This window comes from Elaeis guineensis, chromosome 3 (assembly GCF_000442705.2).
Source record: "Elaeis guineensis isolate ETL-2024a chromosome 3, EG11, whole genome shotgun sequence".
NCBI classification, from domain to species: Eukaryota; Viridiplantae; Streptophyta; class Magnoliopsida; order Arecales; family Arecaceae; genus Elaeis; species Elaeis guineensis.
In genome coordinates, this window is record NC_025995.2 from 8,525,507 (window position 1) to 8,545,948 (window position 20,442).

The window sequence follows — 20,442 nt, forward strand, 5'->3', positions numbered from 1 at the left end:
CCCTCTCCCTCCCTCCCTTTCTCTCTCTAGTTTCCTTTCTTCCTTTCTCCCTCTCCCTTTACTTCGCTGGTTTCTTGTTTCGAATGCTAGAACTATCCCAGTCAACTGCTAGCACAGCTTGGTATGCACCAAACCGAGTGATTTAGGATAGTTCCACATATGGAATGCCATATTGGGCCAAATCGTCCGGTACAACCCAAACCATACCATACCAGACTCACACCAGTATGGTGTCTCCGTACTGTACCGACACTAGATATGCCATCTCGTATCGTACCAAACCACATAGTGATATTGTAATAGGATATTACAGGCATGGGGTCTGATACTAAGATGATGAACCTTGATTCCAAATTTCTTGCTTTTACTTTTGTTTTTTTCACCTCTTTGCATATGTATCTCTATCAAACCATCACCTATATCTTCTTTTTGTAATATCTCACTCGCTAGGATTTGTTAGATTCATGTCACACTACACATCAAACAAAAGATAAAACAGCTTTTTCCCTTTTACTTTAAAGAGGATAATAATGCACCATACCATGATCTGTAGAACTACCACATATCAACCCTAGAGTAAGCCAACTTGTGTCCTTCATCCCTTTCATTTGGTTTCCCTGATTTTGTCTTACATGAGAAATGAGCACTGCCGAAGCTGAAATCCTGTTTTAAATATCTTCATATTGTTCATGTACGAAATCTAAAAAACTTCCATATCAGATCTTTCTGTCATAGAACTCTCTTCACTCTAAGAAGCACAAGATTTTCATGAAGAAACAAGTATGATAATATTGCACTCCCACATGTATTATAAGTTGATCATGTGTATCAAAAAGTGAATTACTTATGTTATCTCACCCTCAATGGCCCACAACTAGCAGTCAGCACACAGGAGGCCACATCTTTGATAACCTACATCAGATCTTATCTGACTGCATCCTTCCACTGAGATATTGGCTACTGCTGTAGTTCATAGTGTGAACTGTCATCTACTTGTTTCAGCAAACAACAGAGACAAAGGTGATTCCTATGAACCACATCTTTGCTACACTCAATTCCATACTTGGAGGGAGGCCGATCATCCAACACTTGGAGAGAGACCAATCATCCCCTATTTGAGAGAGATATCAAGGATGCATTCAATGACCAAATCATGACTCACTAGTCTCCATGAAAAGCGTCTCATATACAGAAACAAAGCCCAGTCAAGGAAGCAGCAACAAATCAATCACATATAAATAACAATCTCAACTATTAAAATAAATAATAGAACTTCTTTAAATGGTCAGGTATGCAAGATCTTTACAAGGCAAATCTCAGGTAGCTTATCCATCCACTTATTGGTGGTGATTTTAAATCAAAAGATAGGGTCTTGAGTCTTGACTCTTGAGGACATGCAAATTATGATGTTAAGCCTGACACACATTATTGAACCTTTTCTTGACAACTTAAGCTTTTTGATACATTGGTTAGTTAACAATGATGTTGTTATCAAAGAAACTGGAATCAAAGATCAGCTCCATTATAATGTTCCTTATCATTCCATAAGGAAGTCAATCTTTTTAGGTGCAAATTTGACCTTGTTATCAAAGAAAAGAGTGTGGAAGTTCAAAGACCGCCACATCGTCCCGAACCAAGTGGTTGGGGGCATACTGAATTGTAGCGGCTGGTAACCGAGATAGTTCGGCTGGTTGATCTGATCCCAAACTGAATCAACCCAATTTAAATAAAAAGAGAGTCACCTTTCCTCTCCTCTATTGTGATCTCTCTCGAGTTGTCTCTCACTCTCTCAATCCTTCTCCCCTCTCCCCACTCTCCCCTCTCTCTCAATCTTTCTCTTTTTGGTTCCCTCTCTTCCGATTTGCCAAACCAGCTGTGATCACGTCAACACTGATATGATGATGACCACAACTAAGGTTAGGGTTTTTGGATCAGTGCAAGAATGCCACCACCACCTCCTCCTCTAGTTGTGATGAAGATCCTCCTCAGCTGCTTCCACCATCTCCATCTTTTACCCTCCTCCAGATAACACCTCCAAGCCAAATAAGTCCCCACTCTCTCCCTCTCCCTCTCCCTCTCCCTCTCCCTCTCCCCCCTTCTAATCTAGTTCCAATAATGCATTAAGTTAGCATGGTACATACCAGCACCATGCCAAACTATTCGCTAACCGCGACAACCTCCAATATCAGTTCGGCAAACATCAAATGGAACCAAAAATCAATTTCATTGTAATATTCCTGACCATTGCGCCAGGAAATAATCTCTTTAGGACTTATGAAATATGCTGCTCTAGCAAGTCTCCATAAGAAATTGAATTTATATAAGCTCCTAAAGAGAAATATAGTAACATAGAGGAAATTGAAGAGATAAGAAGTGTTAAATCTTGGCTACCCTACAACAAGAGTACTAGAAGAAAACAAAAAGAAAATTCTCGTTCTCATGGTTGATGAATACTCAATCTATGAGATATAATTCTAGGTAAATCAATTTTCCATAACTCAAGGTGCTCCTTGATGAGATACCTAACCATATTTGATCAGATTTTTAAATGGATCTTAGGAATAGCAAATTCCCCTTTTTTAAATAATGTTTACAATTCTGAGCCAAAAAATTGAGATCCAGCATTTTCAGGTTTATAATATATGACTTGATCTTAGGATAGTGGAAAATATCTTTGCGAAGTCTTAGCAGCATCAAAAGGGCTTACATAGACCAAGTTATCATAGTATTTATGTGACTAGATTGCTTTCTTCAAAAATATATGGTTAACATGCATTAACATTAAAGATTCTAGGGTTAACATAAATCAACATCAATTATTTGGAATACTTATTTTCAAATATATGATTTAAACTATATCAAAGTTTCTTAGTGTTCAAAATCATTATTACCTACATATGAGGGGTTAAGGCCCATATATGCAAGCAAGTTGTTTAACCTCCCACCTCCTTCTGATCTTTATAATATGAGATTGTTTGTAGTTATCTCCTTCCTCTTGATTTTTGACTATATCAAAACTCTCTCTCCTGTCTATTTATTTTCTCCAAATTGTCCAAAATAAAATCTAATCTTTATGTAAATAACAGACACCAAGTGCTTGCAATAGATGAGAGTTAATTAGCTATGTTCTTTACTTTAAAAGTAATTCGCAATTTCTATTGTCACCACCAAATTCAGAGAAATATCTATGCATTAGACCATTTCTTCAATGAAATATCAACCACACCAAACAAATAGAAAAACATGTATTTTTAAGATAATGTTAAAACTGTGGTAATGTGGAAATGTGTCATATTAAATGGAAAAAAGAGAAAACATTTTAGAAATCTGAAAAATATGATTTTTCAAGTCATGCCATCATATAAAACGATAATTAATTATCAAATCCTTAAAGGTATTTTACATATGACAATGATTTGATGGATCAAACGATCATCAAAGTGAAAGAATAGTGAACATAGAAACTTGAGAAAAATCCTAAAATAGCTTAGAGCCAATGGGCATTTCTCCATCTAGCAAGCTGACATCCAAGTAACTAATTCATCCCATCAAAATTAATATGCCATGTAAAAAGAACAGAAACTAAATATTGATGATATAGGACACTTTTGCAAATCTCAAGGCCCATGACATTGGTGTATTAAAAAGATAATCTGAGTAAGGTTTTACATTCCGACAGGACAGGAGACATCCCGACCGTCCTGTTCCATTCCTGTAAGAAAATGGGACAGGCATAAAATCGGGACTCCAAAACTCATCCACACAGGGAGAGAAGAAGAAAGAGGAAAGAAAGGAAGGAAAGATGAAGAAAATAAAAAAGTGAAAGAAAAGAAGAAGAAGAAAAATGAAAGAAAAAAAAAGAAAGAAATGAAGACAGAAGGAAAGAAAGAAAAAGAAAAGGAAAGAAAGGAAGGTAGAAGAAAAAAAGAAAAGAATTAGGAGAGAGAGATGGAGGATATCTATCAGGTCACATGATCGAACTGCTATCGGGATAGAACGAGACAATAGGACATCCAATTCCATAGGAAAACTGGGACATCTCTATCCTACAAGATTTAAAACCTTGAATCTGAGAACTCTAAAACTACTAAATCAAACATGAGGCTTTCAGACTAGGTTAGCATATTAAGATAAATCAGCTCAAGGAGTGCATAAGTAAATCAGTTCAGGGAGTGCATAAGTATGTTTATGAACTGTTATACAGGTTACACTATTTCAAAACTTGACAAAATGTTAAATTGAGCATGGTTACAAAGACCAAGCAAGTGACAAACAATTTCACTGACAATTTCTATGACATCAAGCAAAAGGATATGAAGGTTTGTTGGAGGTCAGCTTATAGCTCAGCATATCATTTCCTATAATTATATTATTTAAAAAGAATTAGTTAGATGCTCACTCTGATAGATAAGCATCAATAATGGAGCCAAGCTTCCTCCCAAAACCTGATACTGGACCAGATTGCACAGCCGCCTCCAACTCTAACCAATCCTGAAATGCATTCCAACAACCATCTAATTCTGCAGATTTCCTCAGGAACCGAAAAGAACCAAAGAACTATACATGCATGCTTACCTTGTCACAAGCCAAATGACTGAGCTTTTCATTTGCAATTTGTTCACACCGAATAGTAGCAACCATTACCTAAAAATTATAATAAAAAGAATAATAGTGCAAGAAGATAAATCAGAGTCTATTCAACAACTTAGCAAGTGGTATTCATAATATGTACCCTGTGAGCAGGAAGGTCAAGGTCCTTGTTTTCTCGTATGGATTTCCAAATCTGCTGTGCACTAAAAGAAAATCCTGATGCTGGAATGACACCTCGTCTATCTCCTGCAAGACCTCCTGGTGCAATTGAATGAAAAAACCGCCGCCTTAGTAGTGCAACCTGCAGAAGAAATTATATGAAATCCATGAAATTAGAGTTTTAATTGCTGAGAAAATTATTTGAGGAAAGGGCCGGAAAGGGAGTAAGGGCGCTAAGAACCATTGTTGGCAATGCAAACATTGTGGTAGGACCCATATATACAAAAATTTGATTAAATACAACTGCAAGTGTCTACATATATGCCTATGCTGTATATAAGATAAAAAATTTCTCTAAATGATTAACACAAAATTATCACTTTATTTGCTAGTTGCTAGCCCTACCTGCGCTTTGAATTGTTCTTCCTTCTCTTCATAACTGGACAAAGCTGTGACCTCCACCTTTATGTCAAAAACATAATTATTAGGACAGTTATGCCAAAAACTTTCCAAGGTACATCAGATCACTCACACTAAAAAATTCACTGAGTGCAGTTTGTCTGTGAGCCTGGGGCTTATAAACAGTATCCCAAATCTGGAAAACGATAACCATCAAATCATTATAAAGCAAAATTTAGAAAATGAAAGAATACACACATACTTATTGCTTAAGTGTAAGCATACGATTGCACCTTTTGAATATCCTCCATTAGTACAGGTTTTAAAAGTTCCATTGGAGTCTACAAGACAATGAACACCAAGAAGGAAGAAAAACTGAGATGCACTTGATACATGCTAATATTAATAAGGAGTGGGACAATAGATATTTCAAATAAAATTGATTATCTAAAAAATGCAAACCTTTGTTTGGTCACGAATAACAAACAGCAATTTTGTCTTTCGAGGACTAAATAAACGCATCATAACCTGCAGAAGAGTTCACCAGACTGTCCCATGTAGGCATAGCAAATTGTAATTTATATTGGACACAAACTAAAGAAAATTACCTGAAAGACAGTTTTCAGAAGAGGCCTGTTAGCAGCATGCTCACGGCCAATATCATGGCACCACCTGCATGAGTCGGATGTATCTGTCAATGATAAGCACTGGAATGCTATGTCAAGAACCAAAACTCCCATATTGCAACAGCATGTTTTGCATAGTGGAGGAAAGGAGGAACTAACACAAAAAATGGAAAACAAACATTAAGTAATCAACTTACATATTTATCAATACAATGTCAGAAATTGCCAATGCAAAGAGGGCACTTTGCTTCTCAAATGCAGTATTATCCTGAAAATAAGAACACAAATGTATTTCTGAGTTATCAAGAAGACATGAGTGTCGGAAAAAATATAACAAGGTATTTTTGCATATATACGCCAAGACCGCCTTTTGTATTTACCCTTCAAAAAGTAAAAAGTATGTACATAACCCTCTGAAAGTCTGAAATTTGCGTGTATTCTGTCCCTATAATTTCATATCCGTTCCAACATTCAATCCTTATTTTGCTTGGGTTGAAAAGTTATCCTTCATTAACCATTTTTCCTTAATTACATAATATCTGAAATTCATTGCTATGATATCTGAATTTCATTGCTAATTATATGTAAGTAGTTTTATTTTTTTAGGGGAAAATAAGCATATAAGCACTCTTCAAAGAGTGTTTATGCAAACACTCATTAATTGAAAGAAATGGCAAAATAATATGGTAACCTTGCTTCTTTTAGAGATGTCATCTAACCACAGGAGCACATATGCAACTTTTATAATTTCAAGGGGCATATATTCAGGTTTTAGAACTTCAAAGAGGTGTAACATGCAGTGCTGCTTCTTTCAGCGATATACGTGCTAAATTCCTAATAGGGACAACAAAGAAGACAATGATGATGGTGTAGTGATGATGATGAAACAAAATCAAGGACTACAAATTCTACACGAACAAAAAAATAGAGGAAGTTTGTATTTTTGGCCAACAATAATGCCTAAAAAAGAACAAGCATTATATTAATGTGCATAAAACTTCCACACAAAATTTAGACAAAAAAAGTGCATCTATAATATCTTAAAATCATCAACAAGACAGTATCCTGAAAGCAATCATATTCTAGGACATCCAACTAAATAATTGTGGGAATTGACAGAAAACTGTGACTTAAAACTCCCCAATCAATTATTAGGTACTTGACATGAAATTGCACATACATTGATGCTCGACTTGTGAGTAATTAAAAAGCAAGTAATTTTCATCTTTTGCATGCAATTACTTGAGCTAGATTCTTAAATATTAAACAGCAGTAAAGTTGTAGCTTTTAATGGAAATTGGATTCTTTTAGTCTTAACATGGGGGAAAATAATGGGTTCATGCTATCTTATTATACCTTATTTTTTTTTTTTTTTTTGGCTTCAGTAAGTACAAAAGCAAATACTATCAACATGGAAAAGGGTCTTTGATTTGTTACCATTCCCATGTCCATCTAACCTGCTAGTCTCATCAAAACCACTAATTAAAACATTGCCATGAAATCTGCCTCAAAGAACAGAATCAAGAAAGAGCATATATCACATGTCCTGCACATTTAGGAAAAATAAGGGATTCACCTCTCCTCTTTCCCTTGCATCAGTTCCCTCAGTATCCATGACAATTGTGAAAGGCTCAATGCCAACACCCTTTGCTATCCAAATACCTTTGGTAATTTGATCCCTGATAGGGAGGGAAAATTATGGCAGTGTCACCTATATATCTCATACAGGTCCCAATTTAGAACGACACTAAGAGCCAAAGAACTATAGGAAAATGATGCAAAAGTTTTACCTTCCTTTAAATGCATCCATTTCCTTAAAGTTTGTTCCAAAAAGATGATTAAGAAGGGTACTTTTTCCTGAGCAATATTCAACGCAACCAGTCAAATATGTAAATAATTAAATGAAATGTTAAAGCTTGACGAACACATGAGAGCAACTACAAATCAGACTAGGACACCCAGGTACTGATATGTGCGGACATGGTTTGTTATATAACTAACAAAAAAATTCCAGTCAGCAAAACATATAAAGAGTTAATGGAAAATTAGAGAGAGAGAGAATATTGTTGTCAGTCCAATCATGTGAATTAATATGATAATCTTGCTTAAAATATTCAGACAAAGAAATCTACCAACACATTTATCCTTGTGATTTAGGTAAAACTTAGACAAGGATTTTGTGACTTTAAGACAGATAAGGCCCAGCTTACTGACCATGAAAAACAAGAAGGGAATATATTGAAGAAAAACTTACAGATGTTCAAGATCCAACAAATCAGCAAACACAACATATAGGGATAGCAGTTCATAATTTCACATAGGTGATATGTCTTATAGGATGGTAAAAAAAACTTGTATAAAAAAGTAAGCTCCAATCCATGATAACAACAAGGATGCTAGTAGAGCCAGGCAGTGGGAAAGCTCAGAATACAAAAAGATTCAGGAAAGCGACCAAGTATCGTCAGAATCCAACACAAATAAGCTCATATAAAGAAATAGATGCAATATGATCCTAAAATAATTATAGAAAAGATCCAACAGGTAACTAACATTTCAGACTATGTTCTTCCATTGAGTCAAGAAAAGGTCAGGAAAATCAGATGAAGAATTAGCCAAAAAAAATAAGAACATCTTTGGAACATCTAAAGCAAATATTTGAAATTATTTATAATCTACTATTAAAATAATATACTCTTAAAATATTTGACATTATTGATGATATACTATTGGATTCATAGTACCAAAAGAAATAATATCAAGATCTACTTCTTCTCAAACAACATTGATCAATGTTATCATTTTGAGTTGAACCGTAGGGCATAGATCTTGCAAAGCAAGGTCTCAAATACAAATGATAGGTACCATATTGAAAAAAGATTGAATATGCAGGATGAGAGCAAAAGTTGCAAGATATGATAATAATGCATTGGGGCTAAGTTAAACAAGGAGAAGAGAAAAGCTTTAGCTGCCTTTGTTGTTTAGTGATAATATGGAGTGAGAAAAAAAATTGGATTCATAAGGAATACAACAAAATGGAGTTCTTTAGGATACATCAAGGCTAGGGAATTTTGGCTTTGTGAATTTATTGCTGGTTGGGACAATTTGGTCTTTTGGGATGAAGTCATTAGATCGTTGCCCTAAGCTAAGATATCTTAATATTAGGGGCACTCAAGGGATATATCACATTTACCTATTCTCTTTTTCATCTTTTTGCTTTAGACACTCGCAAAAATTTGCTCTAACTACTAAAATAAGCTACTCTTGACTGACCATAACATTTTAAAAAGTAGAAGCATTCAATATTGTTAATCCATCTAGGTAAGATTCATCAAGATATCCATAAATGGATTGTTCCCTTCAAGTTGAAGAGAACATGTCATCATGTTTAACTTGAAGGTTAAAATAACGCCCTGTTTTCTTGTTTCTCCCTCAAGAGCTGGTTACCTGGTCCATCCTTACTAGTGCTAGTAAACTAGTTGGAATTCATCTTAGAAATATGAAATTTTTTTTTAAAAAAAAAGTAGCAATAAATAAGTCATATATTTCCATCTTCTACATGTTATGATGAAGTGAGACAAGATACGAGTTGATGAGTTATAATATATCTTCTCAAGTAACACAAGAGCAAGGTTGTCAAGCATCCATTTTGTTGAATTACTTCAACTACCTAGTCAAAGATTAAGAAATAGCAAATATGTTTTGTATAGCATATTACCTTTAAATCCATTCCGTTAAAATTATCAAAATGTTACAATATCAATAGCGTCTACCTTCACAAGCTATAAAGATGAGAATCACGTTAACCAGATGATATTGATTCCAATCACTCAAACGGACATTAACTTCACCTGTAACTCATCTTGAAGGAAGTTATGGACAACAAAAGCATTTTTATCTTATCATAATAATGATCACAGTTTCTCATTTCCTTTCCTCTCCGGTGCTTTTTAGTAAACAAAGCATCATGAAGCTAAAACAGACCACCGAACCTTATGGGAATTTGGAAAAACAGAGACTGCTCGCAACTTTTACCACAAAAGAGACAATTTTTAGTCAAATTTAATGCATTACTTTACATTTGAACAAAGAATCCATGGCGGAGGAAAAAAAATTAGGGAGAAAACCAGCACGGTAACGTCAATGAGATGAATGAATCCAAAAGGAGTGAAATGACTGGCTCACCGCTGCTCTGTGGACCCATGATGGAGACGACGGCGTAGGAGAGGCCCAACTCGGCGAGCCGCACAGCCTTGACGAACTGCTCCAGGCCTTCCACGTTGAACACCCCGTCACGGTCGATCAGCTGCGTCGTATAGCACTCGTCCCCCATCTCCGATACAAAGAGGCGATCAGAGTGCGACGGGAGCTCGAGGGGAGAGTGCGAATCGAAGTCGGAGGGCGAGAGCTTCGGTGTCCGGAGAGTCCAGAAGGAGTCTTCTTTTCTCCGTCTCTGCGCAATGACGACATTTGGAAGGCCAGTGTTTTTATGATCACCATATCAAGCCGACACCGACATGGGATGCGGGAAAATTTTGAAAAAGATTGGGATGCGGAGAATCGAGATTTCGGATGAAACATAGTGGGTTGGGCATCAGTTTATCCATATTTCTTAGTACACCGGTTCCACAATTTCACTATTCTAAAAAAGCTTTGATATAAATAAATATTTTCTTTCATATTATTTTTTTTTCTACTAGTTGTAATAATGCACATGGATGTTAAAATTTATAGATGTAAAATAATTTAATTAAAATATGGATTCTAAAATGATTGAAAACTAATTAATTTATTATCAACTTTATTTTTTCTAATACGTTAGATTACAATTTCTTCTCTTGGTTTCAAAGTATCTCTTGTACTTCCCTCTTGATGGTTCTTAGAGTCGTCACTTTAGATGTTTTCTTTTTTTTTTTTTAATTTTTAGATTCTTTTCTTACCAAATTGGGTGTTCTCCCATGTTTCAAAAGTTAGCATGAGTGAGTTTCCTTTTGAAAATTCCAAGGGTCCAAATACACTAAGACATCCTTTTTCAAAAGTTCTCAAATTCTTTTCTTGCAAGATACTTCAAAAGTTAGCATAAGGGAGCTCTTAAATGCTATCTTTAAACCTCCTTTTCTTATCCTCAAATTTTTAGATATGAATGTCTCTTCTATAGAAGTCTAGCATAATTTATATCTATCAAGAAAGAAATTTGATGAGAACTGTTATTAAAATATTTTAGTTTTTAAAATGGACTGATCTGATTATGCTTATTTTTGAAGTTAGGGTTATAGGGCTATTTTTGAAAATATAAGATTAGGAGTTTTAGCCACTTTATGTGGTTTAAATTAATAATTAGGAAATTATCTTTTTTAAAATTTTAAATTTAATTAGATTTAAATACCACAATCATTTAGCCTTTCACTAAAATTTTAAATGCATTTATTAAATTAGAATAACAAATTTAAATTTATTTATTAAATTAAACTAATTTATTAAATTAATTAACATATGTAAAAATAATTTCTCAATCTTACAATTCCAAAAATAACCCTAATCAAATCTCTACTAAAGATTTAAACAAATATTATTATAATAACCCTAAACAAATTGGATTTCCCTGTTAAAAATTAGCCATTGCTAGCGGTGGCAACAGTAAAAGTTAATGACCTCCGGCACATAGAGCTCTTATACAACATTAAGTTACCAAGTGATCCAAAAGTGTAAGATAATAAGTCAATAATATATATATATATATATATATATATATATATATATATATATATATATAAAGCTTAATAACATTCTTTCTTAATAAAAATAAATTAATAAAATGAACACAAATTGATCCTTTATTGAACTAACCATGGAAAACACATTCCAGTTCATTAGTAACTATTAATTTAATTGCTTTGTGCTATGTTTGCCATATTACCCTAATTCCAACTTGATTGACATGATTCAAGATGTGTTGCTACCTCAATATCAATAAAATAAAAATAGTTTCACCTTGAGATATATATTACTAGTTATCATGTGTATGCTTACATGTGGAAATCCAAACAATAATCTATAGTCAAGACAGGCTGTAAACTATATATTTTGCAAAGAGTAAAATATTAATGTAGGAGTACGCTCCAGAAAATCCATAGTAAAATGAAGAAACTCAAGAGTAAGATTTTAATAAAATCAAACTTGTGCATAAAGGGTATTGCTAAAGTTACTCTGTTAATAACAAAGCTCAAATTATTCAATGGTTTAGCCATGAGACGATACAACTCCACAAACAAAATATTAATGGACCAAATACCAATGACACGAAAAGAAATGCATAACCATTATAAAAGAAGTGACAATATTCACGAGAACAATATTAGTCATCTACAAACTGTTGGAGAGTTTGGATATTAGGGGACTTACTGATATAGATGTAGACCAACTCTCCTAAATGGTTATGAACACCTAATAAGTGATGAAGAAAGCACTTCAAAGATATATATACCCTCTAATTAATAACTATTACAGGCATTTTATAGGCATTTTCACATAATTATATGACAACTAATGAATAGTTTTCTTTTCTAGGAAAATTTGATAAACACTTAACCACGGATGTTGGTAGGAAAGATTTACATCCAAGACAAAATATTGTATTTTTCGGTACTTCATGGAGATAAAGGCTTGATGCCTTTAGAGGAAAAAGGTCCTAGCTCTAGACCCTGAGGCATAAATAACATCAAGATTTGTACTTTTTTGTTTTAAAATCGCTGTCCTTTCTGTTTTCTCCTTTCTCTTCATTGTTATCATGGCTTTATATTCAAGAGTAAGCTTTTAGGATGTCGTTGTTATCTATTAGTTGATTTCTTTATTGATTGAGTGAAAGGCAAAAAATTGATATGTAAAAATTACAGCAGCAGCAAGTTAAAAAAGCAAAGAGAGAAGAGTTACATGATATATCCAATATAGTTATAGTCACTAATTACACCCATAGAAGCCGATCAGTAAGCTTGTTGATTGTCCAGACAATAAATAGAGCAAGCATAGAAATAGATACCATCAATCCAAGAGAAAATTGTTATAAAATCCCCCGCTAACTAGATGCGCTTGAAATTGTAGATGAAATTTTCAAAGAGTTGTGAACAACTAATTTAGATTCGATATTTCAATATAAAGGTGCAAGAAATAAGGATACATAGATTTGCACCCCTAAGAAAAGAATCAACAGTCCAAAAACCATATGCATGAACATTCTATAATAACTTGCATAGTTTGTCTATGATAAATACATCATTTGCATTATCATATGGCATATGACATACACATGGAAGGCTTCTTAGTAATAGAGATGTCAACAGAATGGGTCAGCCTGAATGACCTAAAGATGTAACTCGGAAAAAGCTAAGATTCGGCTCATGTTTTAGAGCCTTGGGTTAGGATCAGGGCTTACAAATTAAGGCAATAGTTTTCGGTTAGCCTTGCAAAACAAACTTGGTAAAAAATGGTAGAGGCTGAATAAGGGCCTAGCCTGAAAAAATATTAAGCATATTAAGATTTTCTTTTGTACATTTGCTACCTATGTAAAGTCACCCATAATTGGTAGAACTAAAATTATCCAAGTTGTCTTGTTCCTCGTAGAAAATCTATAGCATTTTAAATATTATATTACAATCTCCAAGAAAATCCAGAAAAATCTTTGAGTAAACAACAGTGTCAGAACTGGTGTTTAATATGCCAATATTGTAGATGATGCTAGAACTGGTGCACACGAAACTAGAATTATTGTATAGACTACCAATACTAGTAAACAGAAGTTACTATTAATGGGTATGATGATAAACTATGACACTATTTACAGTAAAATCAATTTGGTCCACCAATTTAGTCATGGATTGGCCAATTATTAATTGAATGAATAAGGTTTGGGTTGAAAATATTGCTGGTAATATGTGAACTTTGGAAAAATAAAGTTGACCACTAAGGTCATTCATCTAGGAGGACACCTGGAGGTTTCTTTTCTATAAAATTAAGTTAACCTATGGAAAGTTATTTCCAGTAATAGCCTTATAGCCACCATCTCCTTCTTCCATAAAAGCATGAAAATAACTACAAATGCTCACCTTCAACACATTTGATACTACAACCCTACTACGGCTACCAGTTGCCTTCTACCTTATAATCCTACGGAGAGCTTGGTGTGATGGTCTCCCCCTAGGATGCGAGGACCCTAAGCCTGTACTGACATGAAAGATGTTTCCATCATCTATAAATACCACTTCAATTCCGCTCGAAGAGGGAAGGTTTGATTTGGTCCACATAGACCTGGAGTAGCCATAGGGCAAAGGTCCAATTTACCTCTACATAAAGGTTGAGCGACCCACAAGTTAGAGGTTCAACTTGCTGACACGTAGAAGTCGAGGGACCATAGAGTGGGAGGTCTCACACGCGAATTTTCAAGTAAATTGTGAAGTTGGTATTAGCATCTTTCTGCCATCAAGGAAGCAACTCAAGTATCGCTTACAACTAAAGGAATTAACTTGCTACTCTCCTTCTAGTGAGATTCGGGTGATAGAGTCAAGTTATTCCTTTCCTTCTTTTCATGATTAATTCTTTCATTGACTTTTGCATTGCAATCAGCGTTGTTGAAATTCATTTATTATTTCCCCCATCAATCTCCTTTTATTTTCTTTATGTGAGTCACTTAGCAAATTTTAGGTCTTCTTACTTGAGGTATGAAAAGAACATAAATTTCTCTGAACTCTGGTTGATCTAATACACGATTAATCATAAAGTGAAAAATTAAAAATTGTATAAGCATTTCCTCATGTCTTCATTGGTGAAGTAATTATTTAAAATATTAATTAAAAATAAATAAATATTTTTGACAATGTTGCCGTAGGTTCCCAGTCGAACCACGATCGACTTGGGGATAGGGAGAAATATCGATCTTCAAGATAAAATGATGATCGATACCTACAAACAAGTCCACTTGCTGGAGAGTATTCAGTGGGAGGCCCTCTAACGGTCAAGTCAGCCAAGAATTGGGAGCAGAAGAAGGAGAGGAACGGGATGAAACCTGTGGAGAGTATTTCGAAAACTTGAGAGATTCCCCTTCTCTCTTTATAGGTGGAGGGTCGATGGTCATTTCTTGGGGGATAATAGCTAGTCATTCGATAATCGTATATGGAAGGTCAATGCGTAGTGCTTATTTTGTTATTTCTATGATAGCACAATGATCCTAATGATCTTCTATCTTTACCATAAGATTTAGGAGATTCTCCTTATAGGATGTTCGCTGGCGGTTTTAGAATGGTGTAATCCCTATACTGGATGGAATATATCTTAACTATACAGATCCCATTAACTAATTCAATCACTATCCGAGGCCGATTACGTATCACTTGCCCCTTCCCCTCCCCCCCCCCCACTCTCTCTCGAGTCCGAGACTGGCTTCAACTTGGGGGAAGGGAGTTAAGTCATCTCCTTGATCAAGGGTTATTAATCAAACCTGACTATCTTTTCCAGCAACGGCAATTAATGAGCTAGTCAAACTTTCGAGGCATCATGATTTCAGATGCAACAGGCATGCTGCTTCAAGCCCGTAAACTTCTCGCTCTTATTAATGAGTGAATGTGTAGGCAAGCAGCATTATTAATACTGATCATGGTGAGCTAATCACCTTCATTAGTTGTGTCGATCCATAGATTTTGAACTTGGCCTATATTTTCTCGCCACGTGTAAGGGTTGTGGGTGCTTGAACGAAGCGTCACTTAATTCGGCCCACTATATGCCTTATATGCACTGTCTAACCCCTCCTTTCCTCTTACTATTTTTTGGAAAGAAACTTCTACTTCTTTGGTGATTCCTGTCAGACACCCTATATCTCCTAGCAATGTTCGTTGTATGTCCTTCGTGGTTCTCCTATCTTCTCCGATGAGCTTCCAAAGAATCTTCTATCATTCCTTCCAAACCCTAGGTTAGATATTCTTGATATTTTCTCCTATTCTAATTCTTTTTTTGTCTTTTCCTTCTGCTCCACTTTTCCCTCTTGTCCTTTATCAGAAAATGTCTGAGACCACCATCTCCATGGTAAGTCACTCTCCCGCCTAATCTTAAGGGGTGAGGACGTGAGGATCCACCATAGGCACCTTCTATCTTTCTCTGACTATTCAAAAGTTAGGTCCAATTCCCTCATCGGGCCAAGATGGGTCACATAGATCCACTCTCCTAATGACCTGAAGGCTATTCGCCTCTAATACTAGATTCCCGCTAAGTTATATTTGGAGATCCTTCATCTTGATGGGGATCTCAGAGCCTCCTCCTGGTCGGTTGGGTCTCTATGAAGAGACACTGAAGGCAAGGTTAAGGCTAGTGCTTCACCCCTTTATTGTCCAAATATTCATGCATTATAGTATCATTTAGACCCTCCTGGTCCCAAATATCTGGAGATTCATCATTGATTTTTTTATCTTTCTATCTTCTTAGTGAAGTTCGTCCCACCATCTTCTTCTTATGTGCATTCTATACTTTAAAGAAGCACCCACAGGAGAAGGATTGGCGGTATGTGTCCTCAAGAAAGAATCATGTTTTGATTCGGGGAGCACCTTCTTCCATTCATGGATGGAAGGAAATATTCTTTTTCATCTCCACCGAGCAGTCGAGGGGATTTGATATCTCATGGGGTCAGTCTTGTAAGGTCATGAACTTGATCCCTAGATTATTCGATGATGATAACTGCTGATTGAAGACTCTATTTGGTTACGAGGTTTCTCCTCCATAGGAGTCGCTATCGGGGCAGATATTGACCAACACCAGCCTGAGTCATCACGACCCTCATGTTATGGCTACCTTCCGTCATTATTTATAGCAGCTCCCGATTTACGTTTCTCTAATTGCATTTTCTTTTTATATTGCAGCCATGCAGGTGAATGCTGAGTTTCTCTATAAAGCACACCAAAAGAAGAAGAAGGTCATAGCAATGGGCAAATCTTCATCACGGAGGACCTGGGTCGAGCCCTCTAAGGGTTGTCCTAGGCTGAGCTCAGTAAGGGGGTCAAGCCGCAGCCATAATCTTCCAGAAGGGATCGATGTGGACCCAAGGGTGAATCCATTTCACCCCTCTCTTTTCTTCCTCCTAGGGCCAAAGCTCCTCAAGGGCCCCTCCTCCATCTTCCACTTCTTTCCTCTACCCGAGGTAGAGGCGAGGCCTGAGGCCCAAGGCCTTTGGGGCTGGTCCTTCTACCCCACCTTTCTTTGAGCTTTACATCCCAAAGTGGGGTGTGAAGTTGAATGCTAAAGGGCTCCACAAGCCTCAGGATGTCAAGGGCCTATTGTGTAGAGTGATCCTCCTTGCCGATCGGGAGGCTTACCAAGGTATCAGCATGCCCATCTATGCATGTGAAGCATTCGAATCTCTCCTCCAGATAAGAGCTTGTTGCTTCATTTTTCTTTTACATTATCAGACCCTCTAGTCTAATCATTGCTTATTTTTTAGATCATCCACCACCAACTTCTTCGATGATGCCATCAAAAGGCTTCAGAAAATCTTGGTAGATGCAGAGAAGATGGCTGATGAGGGGGACGCGAAGCTAGCCAAGGAGATGACCAGGTTCGAGGAGAAGCTGGTCCGGATGATGGAGCGATCCAAAAGCATAAAGGACAAGCTCTAGGTTTTTCTCTTCGAGCATGAGAGGGAGAAGATGCTGGAGGGGAGGTTGCCGAGCTGAAGGGCCTCCTAGCCTCAAAGAATGAGGCTTTGAGATTGGAAGTTGTCAACGTCAAAGACAAGCTTCTAGAGGTCGAGAAGAAGGCCTCAAGGGCAGTCAAGGAGTACCTAATCTCGAATCATGGTTAGGAGGATCTAGTCGCATATTGTTCTAAGGCTTATAGATAGGGCTTCGAAGACTGTCGTGCCACTATAGGGATTTTTTTTGGATATCGACTTTGACATCATTGATGAGGATGCAGCCTCTCCTATCTCCAACCTTCCCACCACATCTGAGGAGCCAACCATGGGAGCCAATCCATCAACCATGGTGAGTGCTTCTCAAAGGCCAGAGGTTAATGTGCCCATTGTAGGGAGAGAACCTTCAATCAATGCCCTGGCAGATAATGTTGCTGCTCTAATCGATCTTTAGGTTCTTGAAGATCTTTATTTTCTTCCTTTTCTTTTTCTTTAAGATCTGTGGACCCTTATTTTGTTGTCGACTTCAACTGAATTTATGTACAAACAATTTTGAAATGAAATGGAACATTTTATTTACCTCTTTCTTTCATCTTTCTCTGCATCTCTTGTATATTTTATGCTTTGGGCTGAGTGGTGAAGATTTGACTTCATCTAGCTTTTTGGATAAGTTGGTTATAGGATAGCACTAGTAAGTTCCAGGATGATGCCTTGCACTAGGCATCCTTCATCCTTAAATATTTCCACTCCAACATTTGTTTGGAAGTGTAGGCTTCTAGAGTCGCATGTGGAAAATCTAAAATCTCATCCAATTATGAATGGTCAAAATTTGGGTTTCAGCTCTATCCTTCTCCACTGGCTTAGGAATACTACTCCCTAAGTTGGGCCTACATGGCTTTAGGATCTCCCTCACCCAGACGGTCGAGTTTTATATACTGATCCTCAAGTTGGGCCTCCCTAGCCTTGGGCCTTTCATTATATCAAGCAGTCGAAGTAGGGCTTCAGCTCTGCCTACTTCTGAGTAAGCTCAGATATATTGACCCTAAGGTCGGCCCTCTCTAGCCTTTGGTCTTTTTCTTTGTCGAGTGGCCGAAGTGGTGCTTCAACTCTACCTGCTTCCAAGTGAGCTCAGGTGTATTGACTTTGTGGTTGTGCCTCGTTGGCCTTGGGTCTTTCTTAAAGTCGAGTGGCTGAACTAGAGTGTTGACTTTGCTTATTTTTGAGTGAGCTCGGATGTATCGACCTTAAGGTTGGGCCTCCTTGGCCTTCGGTCTTTCTTTATATCGAGGGGCTAAAGTGGGGCTTTGACTTTGCCTATCTTTGAGTGACCTTGAGTGTATCAACCTTGAGATTGGGCCTCCCTGATGTTGCCCAGCTATGCAACCCAAGAGGGGGGGTGAATTAAATTTTTAAAAATTTAAAAATTAACTTACAACTATGAGGATTATTTAACAATGAGCAGAAAAAATATGGAGAGTAAAATTTAATTTAACTTGCTATCAAGGAAGCAGCTCAAGTATCGCTTACAACTAAAGGAATTAACTTGCTACTCTCCTTCTAGTGAGATTCGGGTGATAGAGTCAAGTTATTCCTTCCCTTCTTTTCATGATTAATTCTTTCATTGACTTTTGCATTGCAATCAGCGTTGTTGAAATTCATTTATTATTTCCCCCATCAATCTCCTTTTATTTTCTTTATGTGAGTCACTTAGCAAATTTTAGGTCTTCTTACTTGAGGTATGAAAAGAACATAAATTTCTCTGGACTCTGGTTGATCTAATACACGATTAATCATAAAGTAAAAAATTAAAAATTGCATAAGCATTTCCTCGTGTCTTCATCGGTGAAGTTAAGTAATTGTTTAAAATATTAATTAAAAATAAGTAAATATTTTTGACAATGTTGCCGTAGGTTCCCAGTCGAACAGCGATCAACTTGGGGGCAGAGAGAAATATCGATTTTCAAGATGAAACGATGATCGATACCTACAAACAAGTCCACTTGCTGGAGAGTATTCAGTGGGAGGCCCTCTAACGGTCAAGTCAGCCAAGAATTGGGACTAGAGAAAGGAGAGGAACGGGATGAAACTTGTGGAGAGTATTTCAAAAACCTGAGAGATTCCCCTTCTCTCTTTATAGGTGGAGGGCCGATGGTTATTTCTTGGGGGGATTGTAGCTAGTCGTTCTATAATCGTATATGCAAGGTCAATGCATAGTGCTTATTTTATTATTTCTACGATAGCACAACGATTTTGATAATCTTCTATCTTTACCATAAGATTTTGGGGATTCTCCTTATAGGACGTTCGCTGGCGGTTTTAGGATGGTGTAATCCCTGTATTGGATGGAATATATCTTAACCATACAGATCCCATCAGCTGATTCAATCACTATCCAAGGCCAATTCCGTATCACTTGCCTCCTCCCCCCCCCACCCACACTCTCTCTCGAGTCCGAGACTGGCTTCAACTTGGGGGAAGGGAGTTAAGTCATCTCCTTGATCGAGGGTTATTAATCAAACCTGATTGTCTTTTCCAGCAGTGGTAATTAATGAGCTAGTCGAACTTTCGAGGCGTCATGATTTCAGATGCAGCAGGCATGTTGCTTCAAGCCCGTAACTTCTCGCTCTTATTGATGAGTGAATGTGTAGGCAAGCAGCACTATTAATACGGATCATGGTGAGCTAATCACCTTCATTAGTTGTGTCGATCCATAGATTTTGAACTTGGCCTGTATTTTCTCGCCACGTGTAAGGATTGCAGGTGCTTGAATGAAGCGTCACTTAATTCGGCCCGCTATATGCCTTATATGCACCGTCTAACCCCTCCTTTCCTCTTGGAAAAAAACTTCTACTTCTTTCGTGATTCCTGTCGGACGCTCTATATCTCCTAGCAATATTCATTGTGTGTCCTTCGTGGTTCTCCTATCTTCTCCGATGAACTTCCAAAGAATCTTCTATCATTCCTTCCAAACCCTAGGTTAGATATTCTTGATATTTTCTCCTATTCTGA

General features: G+C 36.7%; 1 protein-coding gene across 6 annotated transcripts in view; it reads right to left on the bottom strand.

The window, feature by feature from the left end:
- LOC105042329 (protein ROOT HAIR DEFECTIVE 3 homolog 2) overlaps positions 1–13,976 on the bottom strand; it is a 34,211-nt gene extending 20,235 nt beyond the window's left edge. Inside the window, exons 1-13 of one of the 6 annotated variants that reach the window (XM_019849069.2) lie at positions 13,871–13,976; positions 9,957–10,224; positions 7,565–7,631; positions 7,351–7,453; positions 5,972–6,042; positions 5,757–5,820; positions 5,611–5,676; positions 5,442–5,489; positions 5,282–5,344; positions 5,155–5,211; positions 4,733–4,891; positions 4,576–4,644; positions 4,400–4,491 (exon numbers count right to left, since the gene is read on the bottom strand). In XM_019849069.2, the coding sequence (XP_019704628.1) occupies positions 4,400–4,491; positions 4,576–4,644; positions 4,733–4,891; positions 5,155–5,211; positions 5,282–5,344; positions 5,442–5,489; positions 5,611–5,676; positions 5,757–5,820; positions 5,972–6,042; positions 7,351–7,453; positions 7,565–7,631; positions 9,957–10,104 (1,007 nt within the window). In that variant the 5' untranslated portion in view covers positions 10,105–10,224; positions 13,871–13,976. Of the gene's footprint in view, positions 1–4,399; positions 4,492–4,575; positions 4,645–4,732; positions 4,892–5,154; positions 5,212–5,281; positions 5,345–5,441; positions 5,490–5,610; positions 5,677–5,756; positions 5,821–5,971; positions 6,043–7,350; positions 7,454–7,564; positions 7,632–9,956; positions 10,597–13,870 lie in introns of those variants that run through there. The other 5 variants (XM_073253617.1, XM_073253616.1, XM_073253618.1 and 2 more) reach the window with 5 other exon arrangements.
- Between the last annotated feature and the right edge of the window lie 6,466 nt (positions 13,977–20,442).